Genomic DNA, 13,885 nt, shown 5'->3' on the forward strand with positions numbered 1-13,885 from the left:
TCATACTGTACTGCGCATGGTCATACTGTACTGCGCATGGTCATACTGTACTGCACATGGTCATACTGTACTGCGCATGGTCATACTGTACTGCGCATGGTCATACTGTACTGCGCATGGTCATACTGTACTGCGCATGGTCATACTGTACTGCGCATGGTCATACTGTACTGCACATGGTCATACTGTACTGCGCATGGTCATACTGTACTGCGCATGGTCATACTGTACTGCGCATGGTCATACTGTACTGCACATGGTCATACTGTACTGCGCATGGTCATACTGTACTGCGCATGGTCATACTGTACTGCGCATGGTCATACTTGTGCTGTGGTCCATGCAGGTTCACAAGCTCCCACCATAGTTCAACATTGTTTACATCCAGGTCAGTTTTACTGAAGAATTGTTCATAATCAAACATGAGTTTACTTGCCAAAGTGTAAGAATCTACACGGAAACATTGCTAAATGCAATTATCCATAATAATGCATTTTTATTATTGGTTGTTTTGTTGTTGTTTTTTCTTTTATTGTTTATGAAAAGAAGTACCTGTTACATAAAATGGGCTTCTGCCCAGGGTAGCAGAAAGCCCATGACATATAGCACAACAGAAGTTGTTATTCATAAAGTTGCACGTCTTCTTGTGAGCCAACTTGCCAAAGTGTCTGGAAGATTGGACCGAATTTATTTCATTCAGAGAGATTTTTCTGTGTACTACTACTTGATAGCATCAACAACAAATGATACCATTTCAACCATAATATCCAAGAGAAGATTCATTTTATTTCCATTTTGTATCGATTTTGAGGGAAATAGATCTGTAGTACAGACGTTTTGTTAAGAACATCCCAATGATTTAGAAGCCGAACATGATTGTAATTATGTAACTGACCATTGGGGATTTGAGTCTTGGTTTGACTGTGATATTGATCAACGTGGATCGCTGGAACACAATTACACCGTCTGGTATGATATAGCTGCTATATACATTATAGTCTGTATCCAACATATCAGTAACAGTCTGCAACACTGGACAGCTAAGTCTGAGTCAAGTACGATCAGCTAATAATTATCCATATTTATGATTTAAATCTACCAATGATAATGTCAGCCTCATAGGCCTTAAGGTTCTGGCACAGACTGCATAGGTGGCATGACATGTACATCATCAGTACAGTGTAAGTACTCACCAATCTTGTACTGCATTGAAGGACTCTTCATTGGTGACATCATACATGAGTATAAATCCCATAGCACCACGGTAATAAGCTGTTGTTATTGTTCTATATCTCTCCTGACCTGCTGTGTCCTGGAATACAAAGAATGTATGTTAAAAACAATGAAATATATATATAACAAATGGTTAAAATTTGCCAGTGATCAGGTCACTAACTCTGTGGCAGCTACAAAGTATAGGACATATCTACCCTGTATATTCATATCTGTCAATGTGGGCACACTTGAGAAACAGTTATTAACATTCAAATGCTAAATTTTAAACAATTTATAAAAGTTTTAAAAACATTGCTTCTTTCAATATTTTCCTTTGGGAACCGGATGCAGAAAGACCCCAATCCTTGACACAAGTGCCAACTAAACTGTCTGAGCTGGCTGACTGTGTATCATCGAAACCTGGTGGCGTTGATCTCTCCCTGTCCCAGACTTGATCATATACAGTTTTGCTTGTTTGTTGTTTAACGCCACACTCAGCAATATTCCAGCTACATGACAGTGGACTGTAAATAACTGAGTCTGAACCATCAAGTCTATGCAATTGGGATACGATGACATACATCAACCAAGTCAGTGAGTCTTATCACCCTATTCCCTTAGTTGTCTCATAAGACCATCTTGGGTTGCTGAAGAACAATGCTAACCCAGATCTTTTCTGGAGGATCGTATACCCGGTACAAGCTACCATAATATAGCTGCAACAATGCTGACTATGAGTATGACATTAAGAAACAGTCGGTCCTAAAACGTTTATTACCAACATGTCTTAAGTAGTTTCTGCATTCAAACCAATAAAAGGTTTTGTCAATGTATTGTGCTGTATAAGCTGACACGTAAATATCAACACTTCAGTCAGTTTTCCAAGTTTCAGCACCATAGTCAGCATGTGCTGACTTTGTACAAACACCTTTCCACTTAATACAGGACAGCACACTCAACAATTACAGGCAAGAATCGATTCTATTCTCAGTGGTAAACAATTCTATTAGACCATGGACAAAACTAATGTGTCTTGTAGCATTGTCAAAACTGCAAGTGTGAAATATTTTGACTTCTTTCGGTGTCTTGCAAGAACCTAATGGTGTAAAAAATGGCTCATGAAGAAAGCAAACTGTTTGTTTGGCTGAAAGAAAATAGCTGACAATTTCTTATGTCCTAACAAGGGGCAGCTCAAACTAGCACTTCACTCACACTCCACTTAAAAGATCTGAGTTGAAATTGATTTTCTGGTCTTCCATTACTATTTCCTGTTTAATATTACCAGAAATTCAATCACCATCTCCAAGACCACTAGAAACATTAACAAATGCTTTAGATGATCTGTATCATCATTTCATATCGGAAGAGAGTAAACACACGAGTTAAAAACTTCATAAATGATAAATGAGTCACTCACTCGCCTGAATAGTATAATCATTCTCAAACTACATGAAGCAATATATCATAATTTTACAATTCAGAATCTGAAACATATATCATCACATTCATGGATTTGGGATGGATTAATCATTTGAATTCCAAACCTCCACTACTAGGTCACTGATGGTTACCAATAATGTGTTGTTAGTAAAAGCCAGTTAGAAATATTCCAGCAATATCCCATCAGCCTGTAAAGAATCATGTCTAGACCAGAAAACCAGTGACTGACATTAGAAGTAATGTGTTATAACGACCAACCCACTGAACTTGACCACCCGATACATTTTACAACAAGCACAGGCTACTCGGAATCAATTCTAGCCTGTAATGCCCGCTGGATTGGTAATCAATACTCATCTCTGACAGTATAGAAGAGCATATACATAAATATTCAGTTACACAGTCACACGTACAAAAATTGTGCTGTGTCAGCAGTTTCTAGTTTCTTTGGATTATTTGACTGAAGAGTATTGAGTTGTAGTTTCAGAAAGTCAGCTAAGTTCCTGCTTAACCTGCTCTTTAAGATGGCTGTTCAAATCTCCAATCAACCTTTGGATTACAAACTTGAAAATTAGGATGAAACATCATTGTGCTTTATATATAATTATCTATTTGCATAATTAAGAATGTGGCATTGCGCTGATGCACTATATGTCAGAGAATTTTCCCAGATTTCTTCAGTACCAAGATGGATCATCCCTGCACACTGATTAATTTCATACAGGAACATAACACATCCGGATTCTTGTACAAAACACTGGCTAGCAATTGTTATGGAATCCCCACTAGGATCAGAGAGAATCATTTATACCTCTAATAGCATCACAGGAATGCTTAGCTCCATGTGTGAAATATTAAACAGACAATGATACATCCACAGCTTTCAAGATAGATAGCAATGCATGAGACATTAATCTGTTTGCATGAGGCGAACTTTCTTCCAATCTATATTACCTAAATGTATGTACATATGTGCTAAGGCCACTACAAACTGATTACTTGCTTATCATAATTTGTTTGTTTGTTGTCAATACCACACTCAGCTCAATGCAAGCTATATGACGTTGATCTGTATATAATCAAGTCTGGACGATGGCACACAGGCACAGAGCTTGACCAACTAATCCATTAAGTTGCCCCTAACAGCATGCATAGGTTGCTGGGCAACAAGTTTACCCAGAATCTCCTCGGGATGTTGTTATTATTATCAGAAGTACCAGGCTTCTTAACAGAAAGAGGACCAGATGTTATATTTTGTTTGTTTGTTGTTTAACACTGCACTCAGCAATATTCCAGCTATATGATGGCGGTCTGTAAATAATTGAGCCTGGACCAGACAATCCAGTGATTGACATCACGAGCATCGATCCACGCAATTGGGATACGATGACATGCATCAACCAAGTCAGCGAGCCTGACCACCCGATCCCGTTTTTCGCTTTTTACACCAAGCATGGGTTGCGGAAGACCTATTTTATCCCTGATCTTCACGGGTCCCAGATGTTATAAATGACTGGTGAGAATAGCACCAATTAACATTACCAAAAATGTCTAGATAACAATGACTTGGCTCTATCATACTACTGTCATACTTATAAAATGTATTGGATGTGGTATTGGGGACAGTCCACTTATACCAGTATATGTCATGCTGACTTTATGCAAACAATCAAGGTTGTATTTATTCAAAGAAATATAGACCCCATGATATTCCAAAAAAGAAGTGAGCTCCAGCTGCCTATGCTTTAAAGAGGGACTAAAACAGACAATGGGAGGGGACAATGATGGGGATATTGATAATACCTGTCCAGCTCTTCATTTGGAAGGAATCAGACATATCCATTTGTAGCGTATGATGAAAAAGTAACATAATTCATCTGGCATCTGGAAAATTCAAACAGCAATTCTATACCACGTCTTCCAAATGGCAGTTTGTGTAAAGCACTGTGTCATGTAAATAAATATTTCACTGGATAGTCAACAATTTCCACAATTTTTATTCCAGGTGATATTTTACATGTGCTCTCATCTCTCCCCTGCATAATCGGCATCCAAAGACAGATTATTGCAGCAATGCGTGCAAGTGAGATCTCATCGACTTGTAATCTGTACTGGTGTCATCATTTGTTTTATCAGTCTGCTTGACTGACTTTCTGGACTGACAACACCTTCAGTCCTTCTCACATACCGGTAACCTTTGCCTTATTTACACGGACATCAACGTGTCATCTACATCAATGCAAGACGCTTACTGGGTATTAGATAGTGATTTGGACACAGACAGGGTGCAATTTCCTGAAATGGCTACCTTTAACCTTTTGCCGCATATTGTCAGCAGACAAGCAGCATTGTGAAAGAATTCTGCAATTTATTACTTCACGATGTTAATGAATAACCATAGCAAAACTTTATACCAGAAATATGAAATGAATTCCATTTTGTTCTGCATACAAAAATGCACAATTCCTATTATTGATTCAAAGAGATGGTATTATTGAGCATGGAATGCCATGCTACAGTTGGGATTTCCCCCAGAAAACTTCCTTGCTTGATGGAAACACTAACCTAAATCTGACCCCATTACAGATAACACATGATGATAATGGAAGAAATTATCTCTTCAATCAAAATGGAAAAGTCTGTCGGAAGTTCACATTTGTAGGAATTGATACTAGGTCGGCCAATGGTATTGCTTCTGTCACATTATCAGTACACAAAATCATAACTTTAAGACATTATCACCCGATACAACCATGTAAAAAATTGAAATTCCAGAGAATGCCCTAGCTTCTTCGACAAGGAACTACAGATGATATTGAAGTGTTGCCTGGAGGAGACATGGCACAGACAAAAGAAGGTCAATCTAATACTTTGTCTGTCTGTATCCATCACTCAACACCTCAGATGAGTCTGTTAGCAGAAAGGCTGGGAGGCTAGACTAATTGACTTCTGGACACTCTGCACAGTTGGTGGTCAATATCAGGCTGAGGGTCAATGCCGGCCCTGTGGACCTTGGACTAGGATGGCATCCAAAGCAGAATCAAGCCACAGATTTCCTATGTTGTGGAGGGATGCCAATAAGGCATTCTCATGGTGCAAGTGATGCCAGTTAGGCATTCTCATGGTGCAAGTGATGCCAATTAGGCATTCTCATGGTGCAAGTGATGCCAGTTAGGCATTCTTATGGTGCAAGTGATGCACAGTTGCAACAGGGTCACTCAAGAAATTACATGAACATTTGCAAATAATAGTAACTTAAAGGTCAATTTATTTCCTAATACATTACATAGTTGAATTAACTTGCAAACAGTTATCTTTGAAAAAGTATAAACTAAGGACTCAATATAATGAAATTATTAATTTGGTTCATGCTAATTCTTCTTGTAACACTTCCAGTACAACAGAATAGCTGATTTTGAGTCTACTGTGTCTTAATTATTGATCAGATTATTTATTCATGTAAACAAACTATAACACTGCAGCATCTATTTCGAAATGTTTTAAAACGATTTGCATTAAACTAGCAGCAACCAAGTGAGCAACTGTCTTTGCTTATCAAAAGAATACAACTCAAACCTCATTTTGTCCTTAAAGCTTTAACTGAGTTTATTTGGGTTGAAGATTGGCCATATAGACATTCACAGTCTGTACCAAAAACATTTGAGTATACTAGCAAGAATATGACTCTGAGCTTCATTTGAGAAGAATTAAGTGTTCCTACATGGACTATTTGTAGCTGAGCTTAATGCAATGCACTAGAACGAACAGGATTTTACACAACTCAGGCTTAGGACTAGTGGCTAAAGTCACAGACTGCATATATTAAAGATTTTGAATACTTATATATGAACAAATTGGTATCTTCTGGCCTTTGCCTCTCAATATACTAGTGTATGTATACAATATGAAACTACTCTCACTTCACTGAAATATTTGCATGTCTCCACGTGTATCGATACCCTCCTCCTCGCCCCACCCACCTATACTCTCCAGCCCCTACAGCAGCTCCTTGTCCAAAAGGATCCCTCAAAGCAAATCAACATGATCAATCTAGACATCTCCTGCTGAATCCAGGAAATTGATTTTATCATTGTATCACCATGGATACCACATGTCTTTCACTGTGATGCTTGACAAATCAGACTTTCCCTAAAATACCTGTAAGTATTTATCTAGATGATGACTTCTCAGGCTTGTCAATCCAGGTCAAACACTGTTTTGCCAACAAAAGAAATTTGTGTACTTCTTAATGTTTACTTTAGGCTCATGGCAGGCAGTCACTGTCATAATGCGTGTTAATCTTTATTGATTTACACAGCACAGCTCTAATTTCAACTTGATATTTCTAACATGCCAGAAGGACATATTTTAGAATGGTTACTGAGAATGTCAGTGATTAGCACTGGTAACATCCTACATCAAGTAAGGCAGCGGTAGAAACAATTAATTTTAGTCCACTAGTCCTTAAAATGATAACATACAGTAAAACCCTTAAAACTGGCAAATTTCTACTAGTCCTTATGATACTTTAATCATTGGGCACTTCGCCAAGGACTACAGGAATAGTACCAATTTCTAACACTGTTAGGCTTAACATGTATTGTAAAGTCATAAACAGGGAGAATGTCTTGAAAATGTCCTCAAACTGTTGAAAAAATGTTTTCCACAAAACCTTTTAACCAGTCAATTTTAAAACTGGCATCAGATGTTGTTTGAATTCTAAATTGAAAGAGATAATAATCTATTTCTCATCAAATCTCTTTAACATTTTTAACACAAGCACTTAATCTACAATGCTCTCCAGAGCCCCCTGAACGCCTGGCTGACACTGAACTAACACTCACATCAATACTTGGCATTCAGGGTTGTATCACCGTCCCAGGAGAGCCATTCATCTCGAGGACAGTCACTGAAATGTTCTCCTGTACGCCTGGACACAATGGAATCATCATGTGCACTTGTTCTAGTGTACTCAGGAACATACAATACCAGAGACTTCCACAAGCGAAACCATCATGTGTACTTGTTCACCTTAGATGTATACCTACTGATCTCTACATTGATTGCATTGATCAGTTGACAGTTATTTAAATCACATTGTCTTGCTTCTAAAAAATTAGAATCAGGTTTTAGATATAGATTTCATGTTGTAGGTGTAAACTAACTGCTAACTAGTAAATAAATATGTTTTGTCTCCGCCTTTCTGGATACATTATTTTTAAATGCTTTTTAAACCTTTGAGTAAAAACTTGTTTTGTTTTTTTGTTCTTTGAGAATATGCCTTGATAGAGCCAGACAATTTAACTGAATGCAAAGTGACCATTACCATTGATGCACAAATGGGGTGAGAGATTCCTCTTGTCTCTCAAAGTGAAAACGGTATTAAACAAATGTGTGCAAACAAAATGTGATGCCCTTGAGTGTCCATCAGAGTGATTATTGTTTTATGCCACTTACATCAATATTTCAGCAGTTGACCCAAAATTGACTTCAGACAATGTAAGATTGTATAATGAACAAACACTTTAACCACTTGGCCCCCACTGCCCCTGATGCCCTTGAAAGACATTGTCTACAAATACACCATGGTTGTCTCGAATCAATCGAAATATTCTTGCTCCTGTCTTGTGACCCAAACTAGAATATATTCTCTGGGAAGATGTCATGCACTTTTAATGAAAATAGCTACAGTGAATATTTAATGAGGAACCTTTGAATATCGAGCCCTCAGGAAATTAAATGACGACATGCAAGTCTCCGGTTGTGGTACTGCACCTTCCAGTTCTCTCTGCTAGCCACCATACTCGTCAGACATGTACAGATAGGAACCAGCTAAAATTAACCAGGCTTGTGAGGTGGCTCAAGGATTGTGAAGAGCTGACAAGATGAAAAACAGTACTTCCGCTTATGACGGAGCATCCTGTCAAGACACTCATGCCACACACTGTTTGCATGGATATGACCCATAAGGACAATTCTATACACCAATGATCGATTCCACAGAATACGAAAACCTATCTGACATATTACATCGGCAGCAATGAACAAAAATTTATCTGGCAATGAACAAGAATTTATGTGATATTCTGAGACATGAAAATCAATAGCTGGAGCCAACTGTATGACTGGAGATTCCTTCATAGGACTGATTGCCATTATTTAGAAGCAAAGTGTTTGGATGTTTAAACTGGCTCGAGCGGCCTGGAATCGTGGTTAGACTATGGTGAGATACATGTCAGCAATTACTTGTAGAGGAATTGTTGGTTGAGAAGATAACCAATCAGAAGAGTTAAGCCAAGCAGCAGACGTCAACTCACCATCATCTCACTAACATCATTAGGGAATCTGTTTGTAGCAGACACAAGTAGATGTGGTGTTGAAGTTCCAAGGTGAAGTATTTCATATCAAAATGGGCCAACTCTGCTATCTTCTTGTATTTGACAAAAATGATTGACACCAGGTGCAAGATCAATGACATCAATATAGTCAAACTTATTTGCAATGAAAAATGCAACACAGATTTGAGGTTTACATTAATAATAAAATTCAAAAGTTGTCTCAGATCAAGTAATCATCCTGTGTTGTTGAAAATATACATTGACACTAGGGATTCACCTAATCACTGAATTCCTTGGTTTTTCAACCAAATTTAAATTTATATAACCATACAATTTCGAGCAATCAACATCCATTCATCAAGAAATGTGCATAGAGTAAAAGTGACAATCTAAGTTGGAGTTCAGTAATAACATTTTCCTTTACTCTAAATATGGCTTCCTCGTGTTTCATCTTGTCAGTTCTGTGGAGGCAGATCGATATCTCATCTCGCCATGTAGAGCAACACATAAGAGGTATTATACCCTGACCAGACAAATATACAAGAACCAGCACTTTCATGTCATATCTGATTTATACTTGGTAAGTGCTCAAAGAACATGGTAACTGATGCATCCTTGTTTCTGATGACTTGAAAATGAGAACTATCGTTATAGGAAGTCCATAGATATGAAATTATATTCTTCATACAACATGACATATCTGATTGGTGGTCCCCCTTCCAAGGGATACCCATATTCAGCAGCCATTGTTTGCAGAAAATCTCCTCTTTAGTCTCTTCTCATGGCACATTTGGGGTATTTGGAATATTTTCTTCCCCAGAATGACATTAGATAATGCGTTGACTACATCACTGAATAGTGCTGTATTACAAACTGTACCCAAAATGAATATTCTGAATGAAAACACAATTTTGCCCTCAGATAGATTCAGCAGTTAGATTTTTTCATGACAACTCTGAGTGTAAGAGTCTTTCAGTAACATGTCCAGTAGAAACTTTCGCAATGCGAATCCTATGTCACTTTCAGTCCAGTGATAAAGTGTGTGCTATAGACTGTTAATTTCATTTCCCTGTCATGATCAAGATCTGCTTCCCTGCTGCAAGAACCAGGTTGTCATGCAGGAGTGTGCTCGGTGGTGTATCTTGCCAGGCAGACATTGATGTGCCTCTCCCCACCATTCCCACACAGGCAGACAGAATCAATACACAGCTCCCTCCACTGCCATATCAAGTTTGGATGATTTATCACTCGATTGTCATATAGGTTTTAATACCGTTAGCCTTCATTCAAAAGTTGGCCTTTCGGTTTTATGCATGCACTCATCAGTAATCTTGCCTCAGTGTGATAAGCAAAGAAGCAAGTTGGATGTGAATAACTTAGGTTTAGCTTTCTTTAGGAATCACCATGATAAAAAGTTAGATTGTCTACCTCACAAAAAAGCAGGATTTTAAAACTAAATATGAAAATGAATAGTCCTTGTAAAAGTTTCACGGAACAGAAAATACATTTAGGGGATTTTAGATTAGAATACCATATAGGGCCACTAATTTCTAACAGTGATTATGGGAAAATCTAGTAGAAGACACAACATAACACACCAGGGAAGACTAGCAGAAAACTAATTTTTACTAAGCCTGGGCCCCATTCCACAAAACAATCGTAGTGCTTAGATGATCGTAACTCCCATATTTCAACATAGGCTTACGACAGTTGTAGTGCTAAGATGATCGTAACTCCCATATTTCAACATAGGCTTACGACAGTTGTAGTGTTAAGATGATCGTAACTCCCATATTTCAACATAGGCTTACGACAGTTGTTGTGTTAAGATGATCGTAACTCCCATACTTTAACCCTTTCGCCCCGACTGCCCGATTTATCGGGCAGGATAAACCGTGTCCCAGGACCCGGCTGCCCGAAAAATCGGGCAGCATAAGCCGAGGCCCAGAACCCGGCTGCCCGATAAATCGGGCGGCGCGAGCGTGTTTACAAAATCGCTCTTTCTACTTCCTTTCTCGTGTGTAATCTCGTTCTAAATATGGAAACGAGATCTACACGTATTGACACGTCATTCGATGGAATTTCCCCGTCTTTTTGGCGCGAAAATCGCGGGTATGTCACCTGTTTTCGCGACAGGTATTTTTCTCGCTTGAATCGTAAATCATGCGTAATGGCGGCCAACTACGATTCGGATAGCGATCAGATGATTAACAACGACTATATCGGGAATAATAATGTGTTTGAATTGAATAATTTACGCGAAGGGGAGAGGGAATTTCGCGAATATTTTCGTGAAGATTTTGACGGTTTCGACGAGGTGTCCCCCCCCTGCCAACTTTCGAGAATGGGAGTGGCAGAGGGACACACGACAGTGGAGACATGAGGGATTTTGAAGAGGCGACCGGATTCAAGAATATATATTGACACGGTGAGTGAAGAGTCGTGCTATTGATTTTTTCCAACTGTTTTACAATGATTCTGTGTTTGAACAGATTATCAGTGCGACGAATGAGAATGCAGCCTACACGTGAACGAGCGATCACAACAACAACAAAGGTGAGTGGCATGACGTATCTGTTTCTTTTTTTAAAAATTTATTTTTCTGATCGCAATCCGAAATGTAGTTTGCCGGTTTGTCGTATGTCCTTATATTTCGCTCAATTTGAATAAAATTTATTTCCATATTCATGTTTGTTTTCTTGTTTTTTACATCTTAATTTAAATTTTAGTAACTGTAATGATTATTTATTTATTAATTGATTTAATAAAGTACTGATTTAATTTATTATGCAATTGTAAATAGCAGTGTATTGTAAATATGTTATCACAACTTGTATATTTGCAGAACTTGAATTTACGATCTTTCCGTCCTTTTACAATGTTTCCCTCTTCAGATCAATCTGTGTTATCTTCCCTGTGATGTCATTCTTATAGTAGCTGTGGTTCAATGTTCAGATAATGTGATAAATAACTTTTTAAAAACTTAAATACTTAATTTTTGTTTCAAATCCTGAAAAAGAACAAAATAAATCAAATATTTGTGTTTTTACCTGTGTTAACGAGTTTACCTGCGTTAACAAGTTTACCTGTGTTAACGAGTTTACCTAAGAGGCTGTAAGTGTATCATAAGTAATATGTGACATCAGTATAGAAAACAAAGTCAGTACCAAGAGTTGTAAACTTGTTTATTTGTTTACAGATGTGCATGAAGAGAATTTACCTGTAACACCTGGGATTACCTGTGCCGTCCAAGATGACAAGACCACTGTGTTATGTTTACCTTGTATCTGTGATTTATTTTTGTGATTTGTAATACAATTTGAGCCAAAATTCATTGTCTGTTTTCATTTTTTCAGTGTTTTCAAGTTTTATTTCACTTGTAAACACCTGTAATTAGAAAATAACAAAGGTTAGAGACAATAACAACAAAGAATATTAAAGTATACTTAATCCTCTTTACAATGGTATATGATAAATGTATATTAAAAGCAAGTTTCTGGTAGAAAAAGTGCATCAAAAATGATAGTGTGATTTTCCAATAATACTGCCAGGGAGGCCAGTGTACAGGCCTTGTCAGTGTCAGGGACTGCAGGGTCTCAAGGGACATAACTCTGGGGCAGCCAGTGATGAAAGAGTTAACATAGGCTTACGACAGTTGTAGTGTTAAGATCGCTTTATGGAACAGGGCCTGGGTAGACGAGCAGAATGTTAATAATAACTAGCCAGGAATGACTAGTCAAATGTACCTATTCCTAACCAGGCAACATAAATAGACCATACAGTATTACTAATCAGGAAAGACTCATGACAAACCTAACAAGAAGACTTGCTGAGTAATTAAGTGTCTAACTCTGAATCATTTCCCACCATGTTTTTCTCACAAGGCAAGGACTGATTCAATATGAAACAGAATTCACATGGTTAATACTGTGTCTTGAAGAAAATTATTCAACAGTGACACTAAACAAGCACGGAAAACAATTATCATGAAATAAACAAGACTGCAACAAAGAAACAAAAGTCGCAACCCAATTGCAACATCTACAAAAAAGACATTCTTTCTGCAGACTCTTCTAAATGAACACGAAGACCTACATTTCCGACCTTGCTTCAGTGATATAAACTAAGGTTAACATGACAGTTATTGACAAATAGGGACTCAATTGTCTTTATGGTATTTGATAGTAACTGATCTTGTTTTCAGTTAACACAATTATCTACATCTTCCATTACACATGATCCAGCCTATCATAAACAAGTCTACAACACTGGATGAGAAAGAACCAACATTGATTTCATTAATTGAGTATAAATGACAAAGGTGGCCATGTTGCCATGCCAACTCAATTATGGTACTTATTAGTGTTACCGAGCACTGTTCTTGTAATGTATCCATTAATAAGACACTTAATCATCTCATTTGGAGCTAGAAGATTTGCCACTATGGATTACGATCTGAATGCTACAAATACATGTCAAGAAATTATCCCAATCAATATACATGCCGCAACATAATACAATTTCCTGACCATGTTAGCATATTATATTAGCATTAGCAGCAATATTTTAAGGAAGAGAATATATGGATGTCAACTTCTTTATTATGAGGAACACAACGTTTCGGAGTCAGGCTTACTCCTTCATCAGGTGAATGATGCCAGCTATATTTCGATGCCATAAAGCAGATCGTTACGATTATGAAGTCATACACTGACTTTCCTTTATCTAATTCAGCTTATATTCCTAATCAAAGATGACATTGGTAATGGCTTGTTATGCTACATAGTTTGACAGAAACAGTGGTGTTTAACTGGAATAAAATGGTGAAGACAAAGTGTGTTATCATGCACCTTCAAGCAGCCACAAAATCAGAAGCTGCCCTTCCCTTCCCA

At 37.7% G+C, this 13,885-nt stretch overlaps 1 protein-coding gene across 8 annotated transcripts in view; it reads right to left on the bottom strand.

The window, feature by feature from the left end:
- LOC124119630 (ras-related protein Rab-3) overlaps positions 1-13,885 on the bottom strand; it is a 72,218-nt gene that overhangs the window by 10,802 nt on the left and 47,531 nt on the right. For all 8 annotated transcript variants that reach the window (XM_046482208.2, XM_046482204.2, XM_046482205.2 and 5 more), the window contains exon 3: positions 1,194-1,312. In XM_046482208.2, the coding sequence (XP_046338164.1) occupies positions 1,194-1,312 (119 nt within the window). The remainder of the gene's footprint in view (positions 1-1,193; positions 1,313-13,885) is intronic.

The sequence above is a fragment of the Haliotis rufescens genome, unplaced genomic scaffold, assembly GCF_023055435.1.
Source record: "Haliotis rufescens isolate VD_foot unplaced genomic scaffold, xgHalRufe1.0.p SCAF_2, whole genome shotgun sequence".
In the NCBI taxonomy this organism is placed as follows: Eukaryota; Metazoa; Mollusca; class Gastropoda; order Lepetellida; family Haliotidae; genus Haliotis; species Haliotis rufescens.